The sequence below is a fragment of the Rousettus aegyptiacus genome, unplaced genomic scaffold (genome assembly GCF_014176215.1).
Source record: "Rousettus aegyptiacus isolate mRouAeg1 unplaced genomic scaffold, mRouAeg1.p scaffold_m13_p_4, whole genome shotgun sequence".
In the NCBI taxonomy this organism is placed as follows: domain Eukaryota; kingdom Metazoa; phylum Chordata; class Mammalia; order Chiroptera; family Pteropodidae; genus Rousettus; species Rousettus aegyptiacus.
In genome coordinates, this window is record NW_023416307.1 from 150,773,106 (window position 1) to 150,789,108 (window position 16,003).

General features: G+C 39.1%; 1 protein-coding gene across 8 annotated transcripts in view; it reads right to left on the bottom strand.

The window, feature by feature from the left end:
• ULK4 (unc-51 like kinase 4) overlaps positions 1-16,003 on the bottom strand; it is a 364,809-nt gene that overhangs the window by 302,480 nt on the left and 46,326 nt on the right. For all 8 annotated transcript variants that reach the window (XR_004950599.1, XM_016163283.2, XM_036219850.1 and 5 more), the window contains exons 18-19: positions 7,607-7,714; positions 2,105-2,188 (exon numbers count right to left, since the gene is read on the bottom strand). Coding sequence is in view for 7 of the 8 variants with exons in the window: in XM_016163283.2 (XP_016018769.2) it covers positions 2,105-2,188; positions 7,607-7,714 (192 nt within the window). In the remaining variant the exon portion in view is untranslated. The remainder of the gene's footprint in view (positions 1-2,104; positions 2,189-7,606; positions 7,715-16,003) is intronic.

Sequence of the window (16,003 nt, forward strand, 5' to 3'; positions counted from 1 at the left end):
ATATGCTAACCACTGTTGAATCTAGATAATAAAAATAAAGGTGATCATTACAGTTTTCATTTTTTTCTAATATCGGAAACATTTTATAACTGTTTATAGCTGGGGGTGGTGTACAGAAATCCTACACAGCAATGGAAAAAACTGATTTTCTAAAGGAAACCTCAAAAACCATAATAAACAGAAAAGGATGGTCATCCTTTTTAATCGTCAGAAAAATGCATATTAAAACTATTATGAGAAACATTTAATAACATGAGATTGACCAAACTTTTGATAGACAAATGTTCAAGAAGATATGGTTTAACGGTACTGTTACAACCTGCAGGTAAGAATACAAACTGTGAGGATGTGAGCTTTTACCCACATACATATTTCATATAGTCTTCCATACACGATATATTTCACAAGGGAAAAACCTATACTCAGAAATACCAGTCGATGCTGGGAAAAAGTTTTCTACATGGAAAAAACTTTTTAATTGTTGAAGATAAAAGACTTAAAAATTACTTACCTTCGACTGTCCTGAATACATTAGACTTACACACTAAAGAACTGCTACAATTATTTTTGTAAAAACAGGAATCTTTTTTAGAGAGACTAATCACCCTCTAATTTATCTGTATTACAGGTACACCGTTAGTGTACATGCTGCCTAAGCACATACGTAACTGCATTTCAATTATAAAACATTAAATTTTCATAAACCAGAGAGGTCTGGACCCTAATCCTTCTTTATGAAAATACACAAGACTTGCCATATATCCCCAGGTAAAAAAGGCAAATATGTTACTAAAATATAAAATATCATTATTTTACAATTATTTACAATAATTTAGTAATACACATGTATATCAAACATTATATTATATATGCAATGAAAAATATGGGAGGGGTAGAGAGAAGATATCTAATAAAGGAAAAACCTTCATGGACTAAAATTAAGCTTTTACTAGGCATTAATCTAAGTTTTAAAAATTAAAGGTACAAAGTTTTAAAAATGTCTTTTACTCTGTTAAAAAAAAATCCCTAGAAGATTTCTTTCTCCTTTGAGTTCCTGCATTTTGTTCTTTTGCATTTATTTACTTGACACATTCCACTTTATATTTTGATCTTATCTCCGACAATAGATAGGATCTGAGTATGGAGGGAAATGTCACCTTCTTCATCTGTGAGCCCTCAAGAGTGCCTCGCTTGAGTCCTTGAATGATAAACCCACGAGTGTCTTTAGACTGTAGATAAACATGACTCGCTTCTCATATTACTGATAAAGTACAATTTACTAGCTTCGTTTATATCCCATAATGACAAGTGACTATGTATAAACCCTACAGGCTAGAAAGTGTTCAAACTTCATTTCAGGATCACTGGGGGAAAACCTGGCAGGGTATTTTACCCTTGGAACATTATTCCATTACCAGGTAGTAATGAATTCAAAAGGAAGATGTTTATTGTGACATATTTTTTTCATTCCTTAAAGAATGTTTTTAGCCTATGGCTTTGCCTTGGGTGAAACAATGTCAAATGGTTTAAAGCAAACAGAAAAAGCCAAGTTTTCAGTAGCTTAATCCTTTCTGTAGTTTCACATAGGAGCTACATATACAAGCCAGTCAGTTGGCCAGCTGGCTGGTGTTAAGCCAGCTGTGACTAAATTGAAAAATCGCATCACATACTAAATACTACTTAATATTAAAATCAATGGATACTAGTGGGAGCCTCCCTGTTTCTGAACCACAGAACAGCAACCTGACAAGATAACCAGGGGGGCGTTTGAGGCTCACAGAAAATTCTCTGCATTAACCTTGCTTACCAAACCTGCACATCGATATCTTTCAAAGGCAGAGGAGAACTAAGAACACGTTATTACAAGCTATTGATGTGGTTTATATTTACTGCCGTCTTTTTAAAAGTGAATGAGCACACCGGTGCATTTTGACACGTGCTCCACCACGGGTCACTTGCCGAGGGTGGCTTGTCGGGATTATTTAAATTCAGGAGCAATGCCTGGCTGACGGGCTCCTGCACTGCTGCAGGCGACAATCCTCGCTCAGCGCCTGAAGGTTATTACAGTTGCGGGAGCCTGCAGAGCACAACAGAGAAGCCTTACCCCTTCCCGAAGGCACCTCATTAGCACTGTGTACGCGGCCAATGGAACGGCCCAGCATTCTCCAGGGGTCTTTTTTCTTTCTTCCTAAAATGAAGTGGAAGGAAAGACAGTGAAGCTAACAGCACAAAAGATATTAACCCGTTCACGAAAAAGGCGCAGTTTCACATGCACAAACTAGCTAAAACTTCCTAACATTCTACGTACAGCACTGTTTCCCCCCTGACTGTTACAGTCTGATTAGGGGTCTTGTATGTACACGTATATCTATTTTTTGTTATGTTTTATGTGATGTTGATAAGATCCCCTTCATCAGAAGCTAGATCGAGAGAAGTGAGAAATGACAATATGATCTGGCTGATAGAGAAACCACTCTACTGATAAATGTAGATGATAATACAGATACTCCTATCTAAAGGATATCACATTATCTGGAATGATTTGAAAGCACAGAACACACAGTTTGAGTACTATCTCAGGATAATCCATAAGCACAAGTAAAAAGCAGTAAGTACGTTCGTTACCTAGTAAGACAACGTGCTAAATAAAAATGAGCAATTAGGGGGTACGCTGATTTAATAATATTAGCAATAATTCTCCCACAGAAAAACCATATTAGGATAATAATCACAAGAACCCTCCTGCAACACAGCAAATCACAAAATGATCAGGTACCACAGAGAAAGGCAAAAAAAAAAAAAAAAAATTCTTTAAAAGCAGAAGTAGGTCCTGTTTAGAGAAAAAAAATTCTTTGAGTGTCCAAATGTTAAAACTAGTACCTTACAGATCCAAATGTATTTTATACCAATGGTGAGAACTGTGACCCATTAAAACTGTACCCTTAGTCACAGGATTCCCCATATGATCATAATCTAGATGTTATCATCCCAAGCTGCTACAGCTTGAAAATTACTAATTCGGCACCCAATTTAACCTCCAAACACAACTTTCTACCCCTCTCCAGCTCATTCATTGGGATGGTCCACCATGACCTTTCTTTAGCATCACGGGCCTCCGGATCCTCCTTCTCCCACAACCACACCCCTTCTCTTCCCCCACCCCAGTCTGTCTCCTTCTGTAGTTTCACATAGGAGCTACATATACAAGCCAGTCAGTTGGCCAGCTGGCTGGTGTTAAGCCAGCTGTGACTAAATTGAAAAATCGCATCACATACTAAATACTACTTAATATTAAAATCAACGGATACTATCCCTCATTGCTCCTAAATTTTCAGTGTCCCCCTCTCAGCCACTGAGGTTCCCGCCAAAAGCCTGAACGATCTCACCCCCGGGCGTTCCCGTCCCCTAACTCCAACCTTCGAAGGAGCCTCCAAGGCCTGCGCCCAGGCAGCCGGGCTCCTGGAGAGATGCCGCCAAGCACACAGAGTCCACGGACTCGGACTCAGACGCAGGAAGCCCAGGGGCCTTCAGCGCTGCTCTCCAGACCTACTACTTCTCTCTCCAACCAATCCCTCTTCAGAAGGACGATTTCAAACCTGTGACGCTCACGCCACTTCACCTACTTTCCTCCTTCACGGAGATCGTGGAAGTCATGAGAGAGGAACCGAAGCCGTCTGCTTCCTGGTCCCAGTGGCTGTACCAGGACGGGCCCCTCCAGCCCCTCCCCGTGGGGCCAGAATCCCACTCCCATCCCACCTTCTTCAGGGTCATTAGGTTACGAACTATCCCTCATTGCTCCTAAATTTTCAGTGTCCCGTCTCCGCTGGCCCATTTCCCCTGGAACGGGCTCACTGTCTCCCACTCTTCGGCCCTCCGCCCCTCACCCCTGTTCACACCCATCTCACTTCACCCTGACCTTGTCAGTTACCCCGCCTCTCACGAAATCCTCGACGGGCTCCACTTTGTCCTCCTCTGTCTGCCTCACTCCAGGTAAAATGCATAAACATGAAGAAAAGCTCTTGCTGAGCAGTGACCTTCACGTCATTGAACCCCATGGACTCTCTCCAGGGCTTTTCCTTAAACCATGAGCTATATTCAGGTCCAATGACTTTCTCGTCCCTGAAACACGCTCTTCTCTCCTAATTTTGTTCCTATTTCCCTTACTCCCACTTAGGTTCTCAGGCTCCTCTCTTACCCTTCTCCAATCTATTCTTCATATTTAAACCAATCACTTTGGCATTTAAATTAGATGACATCATCACCCTTCTTTAAAGCCTTCGTGACTTCCCCTGGCTCTTAGGATCAAGAGGAAGACAAGCGACTTGGCCAAGAGCCCTTCATGACCAGGTCCCTGCCAGTCTCTCCTGTCCTGCCTCCTCACTCACTTCCCTCTTGTCCTACTGACCTTGGTGCAGTTCATGCATGAAAAAAAAAGCACCTATAATGTGCCAGGAACTCTTCTGCACAATGGTCACACAGCCATGAACAAGACAGATTAATTTTCTGCTTTAATAGTGCTTAGGAGGGACAGAGATTTAAAAAGTAAACAAAACGAATAAGTCAAGACAGTGATGAGTAGTACAAAGAAAACCAGTGGGGGTAAGGGCTTAGAGGGAGACTGTGGGCAGAGAAAGACGCTCTGAAGGGATCCATCTGAACAGAGAGAACATTTTGGGGGTGCCCTGCAAGCAGGAGGAACAGCGGTGCAGAGGTGTGGAGGCAGGAGCATGGCATGGGGGTTCGAGGAGCTGTGCGGAGGTCAGTGTGGCTGGAAGCGGCAAGTGAGGCGGGAGGCAGGGAGGGCTGAGGCCATCCAGGCTCTGAGGAGGCAGCACACCAAGAAGGCCACCGGAGGGATTTACGACAGTGAGCAAGACCAGGAACACTGGAGAGCTCAGAGGGGCAACGCTGCAGTCTCTCCTGCGTTTTTAACAGGCTCGCTCTGCCTGGCGTCTGGAAAAGACTTTTACAGACACAAGAGTGAAGCAAGGAGATCATCTGGGAGTTTTCACAACACATCAGATGAGAGATGGTTATACGGGAACTCACGGTGGGAAGCATCCTTGACAAAAGAAAGAAAAAAAAATACATAAACTCTAACTGTGTCGCCTCGTAACATCCTCCGCAGAAGCACACTCTGCTCGTCTGTCCTCCAGCTTGTAACCTTGGGGTCTTGCCAGAGCATCAATAGGACAGGGCTTAGCTCTCAATATTACACACAGTCATGTTATCACTTCGGGTCAGCCTCACTAGGTCGGCATTGACTTGAGATTTTAAGGTTTACCTTCATTCAAAGTGACAATTCCACAAAAGCCCTCATCTCATGAAGTCACTGATTTTTGCAGACCCAGGGACAGAGCTTCCTTTTCAGGTTTGCTATAAGATGTGCTGCAATGTCAAGGCCACAGACGTAGGCTTGAGTAAAACAGCCAAACTTATATCCAATTAGAGTAAGTACCAAGGAAAATGATTCTCTAGATCTACTGTTAGGAACAAATAGGAATATCATTCTATGTGGTCCCATTTATGTAAGATTCTAGAAAATACAAACTTGTCAGCAAATCAGTGGTTGCCCAGGGTCATGGAGGAGGAATTACAAAGGATGCTGGGGAAACTTTTGGAGGTGACAGATATGTTCATTATCTTGATTGTGATGATGGTTTTGCAGCTATACACATATATCAAAATTGATGAAACTGTAATCTTTAAATGTGCAGTTTATCGTACGTCAGTTATACCTCAATTAAGCTGGGAGTAGGGTAAAATAATATTATTATTATTAAATTAATAAACCAGATTCATATCCCTGATAAGATAGCAGACTAGGTACCTGACCACTCTTCCAATGAAAGCAACTAGTTTTATTCTAACATGCTTAAAATGCATCAGAGATCAAATCACCCCCAGAGAACTGCAAGGAAAACAGCCATTCACCAAACTTGGCACATGTGAAAATGTTCCAGTACAAGAAGAAGGAGAGATGGATGAAAGAAGTACTGATTAAGAAATATATCTATAATATATTAAGAACAGCTTCGTGTATATACCTTCATACACTATTCTTGATAGTGTGTAACTATTAAGTTAAAAAAGCCAGCTGTTCTATCTGTTATAGAAAATGAAACAAAATAAGAATCTACATTTCTATTTGATCATATGTAAAAAGTAACTCTGTAAATATAATCAAGGAAGTAGTTATAACAGTTATTTATTAGGGAACAGGTGGATGGGTGACAAAAACAGGAAACTTTTCCCTGTATATCTTCCTTTACTTAGTTTTCTGGCTTCACAAATGTGTTGTCTCTTCAAAATATAAAATTATCCAAGAATAAATTCAACCAAAGACAGAAGTCCAAAAGATTTATGAATAGAAAGAAACAACTTTAATGAAAATAGTCTGAAAAATATAAATATATGGAAATGCCACTGTTCACTGGAGGACAATATACTATAAATATATCAATACATTCCTACTTGACTGATACACAGATTCAGTACGATTCCAAATATGCATCGAAAGACTCAAAATTATAAAGAGATCAGTACTTTCCAAGTTGATGTGCACAGTCAATGCAGTTTTCTTTTTAAATGATTTACAGAATTGGACAAGCTGATTCTAAAATTTATTCTGACAGGCGAAGGGCCAGGAATAGCCGAGATGTTTATGAAAAGGAGCAATAAGGAGAGATCTGCTGTACCAGCTACTCAATAATAATTATAGAACTAAATGGTTTTAAATACTTGTGCTTTGTAACAATTATGGTAGTTGCCTTAAAATGATCATCGTTCAGAAAGTTTAATTCACAGACCAAGAATATTGAGGTTATATAACATTTAAGCAAGTTCTAGAACCAAAACATCAGAAGTACAATGAGAGAACATCTTGATTCACATATGACTTACTGGTACTTATTTAAAATGCTCAAGAAGACCAAATGAAATAACTTATCAATATCTATTCAATACCATCCTTAAAAACCACATTAATGAAATATAAAGTTTTCCTATGTTGAATTCAATAGCACTTCCATATTTTAACTTAAGAAATAAGAAGTCAATTGCTGGACTTATCGTGGCTCTCACTTCTCTAGGTATATAAATGTTGAATAACTACGGTGTACACCTGAAATTAATATAATATTGTTAGAAATATTTTAATTAAAATAATCCTTAAAAAAATAATAATGAGCCATATTCTGTAGTCACAAATTTTCATGGCCACATTAAGAGCTATACTTGCACAAAGCAGTGTTTTACACTGATATGGAGCTTTTGCACTGGGAGAAACGAGGGCCGACCTCCTTGCCCGAAGGAGTCAAAGATGGCAGCATCCCAGGGAGTACTTCTGGACTTTCGGTCCACTGGTTTTAAAATATGACCTGAGCATCTCTTGCCCTTCAAAGTCAAAAGGCACTGGGAGAGAAGGAAGATATAGACAGGGAAAAACAGAAAAAAACACTGACAGCCTCTCTCCTCCAGAAATAAAACTTCTCCCGAGTTCTTAAGGTATGCTCTAAGGGGCAAAGTCAAAACACTTTTATAGGATATTAACACCTGTCACCCAGGGTACGTCAGAACATGTCAAGAGTTAACCAGACAGTCTCACCTGAGTAGCTACAAGGTAGATCAGCTCCCCGAGGGTTGGTAAAAGGCACTGTTTTAATTTGCTGTTCCTGAAGTTTTCCCTAATTAATTCAGTTAAGAGAGTAATTGCCTGAAAAGAGAGGGGGAAAAAAAAGTATATTATTTAATATGTAACTCTCAGTTCTTTAACCTACATGTGAAAGGCAAGACACTACAAAACTCACCTTCCATTTTTAAGAACTAGTTTCCAAATTATTTTCAAAATATGGGTCTTATTCTCGAAAAAAATACTAACTCTCCCAGATGAAGGTAAAAACATATCCAGTGAAATAAACTTATGTCCACACAGCACCTGTCAGTTACCAGGCTCTTTTCCCGTTTCGCTGGTCCAGACACAGCTGTTGCTCTGTCTGAAAAGACAGGATGTGAGGCTGAGAGACGTCCAGCCACTCTCCACCCAGCTCAAACGGCCAGGACTGCCAGGTCCCTAGGACATTCCCACACATCCTAGTTTGAAAATTTCTTAGACTGCATTAAACTTTTAAAATGATTCCTTCGAAACTCTGAGAGTAGGAATATCATACCAAAGTTTCAACATAATCCACTTTGAGATGCAGCCGTGTATTTTATCAGATCTGGTTAACGTCCTAGGAGTCATGCTAAGAGAATCACATACACTCACTGCCAGAATTCACATACAGGAACACAGGTTAATCAAATCACTAGTGTAACCTTGAAGTAGAGTAGGACGGTTACAGAATGGTACACAAAAAAAGGGCCCTATTCTAAGATTGAAAACAACAGTCTATAAGATAGCGTGGAAGCACTGCTCTAAAACAGTGAGTCTCAAAGTGTGATGCACAGACCAAAGGCCATTTCTTACCATCGACAAAGATGTAAGTTATAAAAACTGAAAGCGAGCACTTAAAAAATTCCAGACCAATGTCACAATGCGACAACATCCGAGCATATGACCACTGGTCTCATCTTGCAAACAAGAGTATGGAGGAGCTGGGGTTGCATGCGGGGTAGCTGCACACAAGTCATGCACTAGAGGAACACCTGTTGATGTGGGATTTTTATTAAGTGGCTTTCTAAAGTTATAACTGATATACCATAAGCTGCATGTACAATTAGATACATGTGACACATGTGCATCTGTGAAATCATCACCACGATCAAGACAGCAACACCCCAAGTGCTTCCTCAGATTCTCCTGGGGACCCCTGCACCCACTGCCCTTCTCTCCTCCCCAGGCGGGCAATGATCTGCCTTCTGTCATTAATTTGCGTTTTCTAGAATTGATGTGCATGGCATTAGACACCGTGTATTCTTTTGACTGGCTCATTTCACTTAGCATGATGAATCTGAGATTCATCTCTGTTGTAGCATGTATCAATAGTTTGTTCTTTATTATTGCTGAGTAGTATTCCCCTATAGATATACCACAACGTGTAACTACCACCACCCACTGCCTTACGCACAGCGAATCCTCTACATAAAGTCGCTGAGGAGGAAAAGCAACCACGCACATCACATGAGCCCTTACGGCAGGTCACTTCTACCACAGTCTTCCTTTTCTTTCGACCTTTACTGATCACCCTCTAGCATTACTGAACCATCAGAAATCAATGGTGTTTGGCCATTTTTTTTTTTTTTATGAAAACTGTTATTTGTCACGAGCACAACTACCATTTTAAAAAATGGCTATCGAAAGTGTTTGAAAGAGGAAACAATTGATCAAAGAAAGAACCTCAAAATATCAAGAAGGAAGCAAGACCATGGCGGGCAAAAATAGAGGCAAGTCAAAAGGCTTTACTTCTATTAAGTCTTCTAAGTTATGGTTGATGGCTAAAGTACAAACGAAATACAGCAAGAACAAAAAACAGAATAGCAGACTGCGACAACAAGCATGGACCTGGAAGACGTTATGCCAAGTGAAATGAGTCAGACAGGGAAAGAAAAATGCCATGTGATCCCACTTGTATGTGGAATCTAAAGAACAAAATAAACAAACAAAACAGAAACAGACTCACAGATGCAGGGAACAAGCTGATGGTCGCCAGATGGGAGAGGAGTCGGGGGCAGGGTGAAAAAGGGGAAGAGATTAAGAAGTACAAATTGTAGTTATGAAACAGTCATGGGGATGTAAAGTAAAGCATGGGGGATATAGTCAGTACTATGGTTAATAACTATGTATAGTACCAGGGTGCCAGACTAGTCAGGGATCACTCTGTAAACTGTATGAAATGTCTAACCACTATGCTATACACCTGAGAATAATATGAAATAATACTGAATGTCAAATGTAATTGAAAAATCAAAAAAAGGGGAGGGGAGTAAAGGGGAATAAGAGGTTCAAACTTCATGTGTAAAATAAATAAGTCATGGGAATATGGTGTTCAGCATAGGGGACACAGACAACAATGTTGCGACAGCATTGTATGGCGTCAGACCGTTGTTGTACTTCGTGGTGATCGCTTCTTTAGGTATATAAATGTTAAATAACTCTGAGGTGCACCTAAAACTAATACAATGTTGCAGGTTAGCTATTTTAATAAAAATCTTTTGAAAAAAATAATTTTTTGAAAAAAAGGCAGACTTAAGATCAAACATCAATAATTACAGTAAATGTAAATGGTCTAACTGCAACAATTAAAAGACAGAGCTGATTTAAACATATCACCCTGATGGTTGCCAGAGGCGGACAGGTGAAGAAGGTGAAGGGAAATACGGTCAACGATATTGTGATAAGTTTGCATGGTGACAGATGATCACTAGATTTAATGTGGCGATCACATTGTAAGGTATATAAAGATTGAATCGCTATATTTAACATAATATTGTATATCGACTACACTTAAATTGTTTTAAAAAATCAAAATAAAAAGTGATAAATTCAAATACCAAAAAAATTAAAAATGAATGAAAATAAAAATGTGACCCAACTATATGCTATCTACAAGAAACTCATTATCAAATACAGTGATATAGGCAGACTGAAAGTAAAGAGATAGAAAAAAACATAGCAGGGAAGTAGTAATCAAAGGAAAGCAGAAATAGGTGTGTTAATATCAGATAAAGTAGACTTGAGAGCAAAGAAAATTACCAGAGACCAAGAGAAACATCATATGATAAAAGGTCAATCCACCAAGAAAACATACCAATCCTAAATATATATACGTCAAACAAAGCTGTAAGATATGTAAAGCAAAATCTGCTATTACTGTAAGAAGAAACAAAGCTACAATTATAGTTGTGAACTTCGACACCCCTCTCTCCACAACTGATAAAAACAGACATAAAAGGATATAACTCTACATATATATATATTCGGCAACTTACATGAAATGGGCCAACTCCTCGAAAAACACAAACTACCACATCTCACCCAATCTGAAATAATTATTGGCAGATGACATGGTTGTCTTCATAGGAAATAGCAAGGAATCTACAGAAAAACTCCTAAACCTAATAAATGAGTTTGGCAAGATCACAGGATACAATAACAACATTCGAAAATCAATTGTAGTTCTGCATATTAGCAATGAACACATGGAAACTGATTTTTAAAATACCATTTACAATCACTGAAAATAATACTTAGGAGCAAATCTAAAAATATATATATATGTATAGGATGTTTGCTGAACCATACAATGTTGTGTAAAGAAATCAAGGATCTACATAAATGAAAAGATGAGTTTGGTGTATTTCATTTTCTATATATTATGTTTTGACATCTTATAAAACTATTCTGGCTGGGAGGGACTGCCTTTCTTTGGGGGCAGTCTCCAAGACTGGGCTAGCCAATTCTTAGAGAGAGAATGTCTTTGATATGCAGGGCAAACCTCCTCTACCTGGTCCATACACCCTAGGAAGCAATATTCTTCTGCCTTTATCATCCAAGGGCCAGCTACCATGCAACTAGAGACTCTCCTTATAGCCCAACACCTGCTGTAATTATTCGAACTGGCCAGTCCTATATAGTTCACTTTGCCCTGCTTTACCTCTCCTGTGGGAACTCCAATAAAGGTCATAGTCTAAACATGCCACTCCCATCTTCTGCCTCCGGACCACCTGGGTGTTTTTCCATGTGGCCCAATGTGGCATGCCATGCCTGTCTCTAGGACCCATGAGCATAATAAACTTTGTTCTCCTGAACCTCTCCTCTGTGTCCTCTTGTAGCCACTCCTTACTGACCATTTCACAAAAGAATATGAAATGAGAAATATGCAATCTTTATAGATAGGAAGATATAGTGAAAATGTCAATTTGATAAGTCCAGTTTAATACAATTCCTATCAACATCTCAGGGAGATTTTTTTGTATTGATAAGACTATTCTAAAATTTATGTGGAAAGGCAAAAGGATTAAAATAGCCTAAATAATTTTGAAAAATTATAAAGTGGTTGAAATTATTCTCCCTGGTTACAAGACTTAGTATATACTGACAGTAATCAAGATTGTTGTGGCATTGCCAGAGGAAAGAGATGTCAGTCAATGGGACAGACAGAGAAGCAAGAGATAGCTCCAGTCAGGTATGGCCCACTGGTTTTAGACAAGGGCACAAAGGCAATCCAATGGAGCAAAGTCAGTCTTTTCAACAAATGGTTCTGGGGCAACCAGCTATCCAAATGAAAAACACAAAAAGGAAGGCTCAACCTAAGTCTGACACTTTACATAAAATATTAATTGAAAATGGATCACGAACTTGAACATAAAACAAAAACCTATAAAACCAGAGGGAAAACAGGATAACACCTTCTGAATCTCAGGCTAGGTAAAGAATAGATTCGACACCAAAAGCAGACATTGTACCAAAGAAAACAAATGGCTGGCAAATAAGCACATGAAAAGATGTTCAATATCATTAGCAACTAGGGATGTGAACATTAAAACCACAATGAGGTATCACTACACACACATCAGAATGGCAAAAATAAAAACAACGCCAACTGCTGTTGAGGACAGAAAGAAGCAATCACTCATATATCGCTGGTGGGGATATAAAATGATACAACCATTCCAGAAAAATTTGGCAGTTTCTCAAAGATAAATAAATAACCCACTAAACATGCAATTACAATAGGACCCAACAAATGCACTCTTGAGCATTGATCCAGGAAAAATGAAGACTTTCACTCACCAAAAAAAAAAAAAGTCCTGTACATCAAGGTTTATAGCAGTTTTATTCATAACTGTCAAAACTGGCTAAAACTAGGATGTCTTTCACAGGTAAATGGTCAAATAAACTTGCACAACCGTACTGCAGACTACTACAGTGCAGTTAAAAAGGAACAAACTACTGACACATGCCACAACCTAGATGAAACTCCAGAGAATTGTGCTAAACGAAAAAGCCAGTCCCAAAGGGTTACGTATCACGAGCCCATTTACACAACATTCTCAAAATGACAAAAGTATAAAAATGGAGATTAGCGGTTGCCAGGGGTGGAGGGGCAAGGGAGGCCATGTGACAGAAGGAAGTGGGTGTGCTCATATGAGGGAGCCTGGCGGTGATGCTGTTCTGTTCCTTATCTGTTTCCACGTCAACATCCTGGCTGCAATATATCGGTATAGTTCTCTGAGATGCTACCCTTGGGAAAAAAGTGGAAAAGTATAAACATTAACCTTATGTGAATCTACAATTATCTTAAAATAAAAGGTTCAATTTTTTTTTTTTTAAGTCAACCTCATACTTAATTCATAACTCAGATCTAGCTTTCTGCTTCACAAAGTTAGTGACAGGGATTTATAGCATTTCTCCGTTTTATAATCCGCTGGCATTTTATATCAGAAAGCATCACTGGAAATTAAAAACATTTTAATGCTGCAGAGCCTTAAAGAAATAAAGCTGTCTGAACTGCCTCCAGCATAATAGAAATTGCTTTGGAGCTCGGTGTCTTGTAAATAGACACGCATCATATAATCTATGCTAGTAATGCCACAGCAACCTGACGCCTTGCAAAAGTTAAGTTTGGGTAACACTAACAGTACACAACAGAATGTTTTTCTGCAACGTCATCTATATATTTTCCACTTGTTATTTTTTAAATTTAAAGAAATATTAAAAAGGAAAACTATAAGAATAATAAACATACCTCATAAATGACAAATACTAAGGAGAAAAATAAGTTTTTGTTGACCTAGGTGCAACAACATTTGAATACTAAACAGAATAAAAAAGGCAAAATAGATGTGTTTAGTTCTTCAAACTCAGAAATTCAAGTAATGCGTGGATATCATCCTTAAGCTTGTTTTCCTGTGGTCTGTAAAAATTCACCTGGCCTTCTAACATTCAAACTAAGAGATATAAAAGCAGGATAGTCAAGTATTATGCTACTATTGTTTGCATTTTATGCAAAACCTAAGAAAAATGAGGGGTTTTAGGGAATCTTAATTTCTGATAGCATTGTGCTTTGAGGTACATCTACACCATCTCTGGTTCTATTACCCTAATGAGAACTATTCTTCTGCAACCACAGGCATGATTGGCAAATTAATCACTATAAATGATAATTTAAGATTGTACTGCTATTTCCTACACTACTTTGAAATCAAAACCCACTTTATAACATCTTTGACACGAGAGAGCCAGGCCTCTTGGCTTCACCGGAAGTTATGAGATGGACATTAAAAGGTCAAACGTGCTTCAAGGTCACATATCCTGGACTGAGTCTCTTAAGGCAAAAGCAAAAAGACAGAACAATGATAAATTAAGGAGACTAGCAAGGCTTAGAAGTTCTGCAGTTATATGACTAATATTCTGACACTTGCACAAATAAAATTTGCTTGCTCTTGACTCTCAAAATGTAGTCTTTAAATGTCCATGGTGATGGGTATATAATTAATGGTTACAAATAAAAACTGAATAAAACTTCAGATCTAGAAAGTACCTGTCATTTCCTATCCAGTGTTTTACTGGACCAAAGGGACATTTTTCAAGCGCCACTTAACTCCTCCCCATGCGAGAGACTGCAGTAGTCATCACAACAAAATAATCTTTAAATTAGATTATATTCTGTATTCTTCCCTAACTCCTGCAGTAAGAGGCATTCCACGATCTCAAATAAACACAGGATTCCAATTAATATCATTTTGCCCCGGCTTTTTCTGTCTTAGAACTCCACTTTCGTCGTCCCAAACATAGCTGGGGCACCTAAAATAAGAGCATTGTAAGGTTCAATAATTCTTTCTTAAATTTTATCTTTAATATCAATATAGGGAAGAGACATGAGAATGACACAGAAAAAAACAAGTTGTATTCGGAGCCTGCTAAGTGCTGCTAGACACGGAACCAGCTGATCAGCAACAAGGGAACCCAAGAAGATTCCTGCTGAGGTGACTGACACCACTTCCCCATGACTTTAATGCTGCAAACCCATCCCCAGAAAGGAAAATAGATTTAAAGTGAATTCCCCGAACACTTAGGGTCTCTCTCATTCTCTGTTTTTAAGAAGAGACTGTGTTTCTGTCTGTGGAGTGTTACCCCTTCCTTAATAAACTTTCCTTAGTCTCTAACTCTGGCGTGCACTTGAATCCTTTCCTGCGTAGTCAAGGACCCTCCCTCCCTGGGTGCAGGACTTGAGTCCCCACAGGGAAGTGGATGGGGGTGGGGGTGGGGGGCATTCGTTCTGTCCTGCATCAGCATATCTTAGATTCCTGGGGATCTTGTACCCTTGATTAAGCCTTGGCAAGTAAAATTACATCTGCAGACTTGAAACTTCAAACACTCATTTTCACAAATGTTGATTAAAGAAAGTGAGACAGAGAGAGAGAGAGAACAAATTCCAGACAGGTGAGGGAAGACTCATGAGGCAAGAGGAGAAAGACAGTAAACCTGATGAAGATAATAAAACTCTGTTCTGTATTTACTAACTGAAAATGGTATGGCAATGTTGCATCGCTGTCTGTAAGCAGCTTTCTTGGTGACATCCTGACATCAAACTTTGCATGTCTATTGGGTAACGACACTCAAATTGGCATCTGCCGATCAGGAAGCAGCAGCAAGGACTGCTGTCTTGTCGCTTCTCTGTTGAGGCCTCAGTATGGACAACCTGCATATAACTGGTGATCTCCTGCCCTTGAAGATGAGAAACTGCGAGGAAAAGCAAATAAAATGCACACGTAGATTTCTTATCAAGTCTTTTACAGTCACATAAAAAGTTTGAAAGCACTAAGTACAAAAACTTTATCAACTTTCTAGGTTGTTTTTTAAATCAAGAGGTCAATAAATTTAACAGCAAAAGAAATTTGTCATTTCTTTGATCACTAGTCATCCAGTCCTTCTTTCTAACACAGCTCCACTTCCTTCTGGGAAAATGCCTTCCTAGTACTGTGTTTGGCCTGTGAGATGACGCAAAAAAAAACAAACAAACAAAAAAAGGCATTGTTCCCACATTCATTCCGCAGTGGC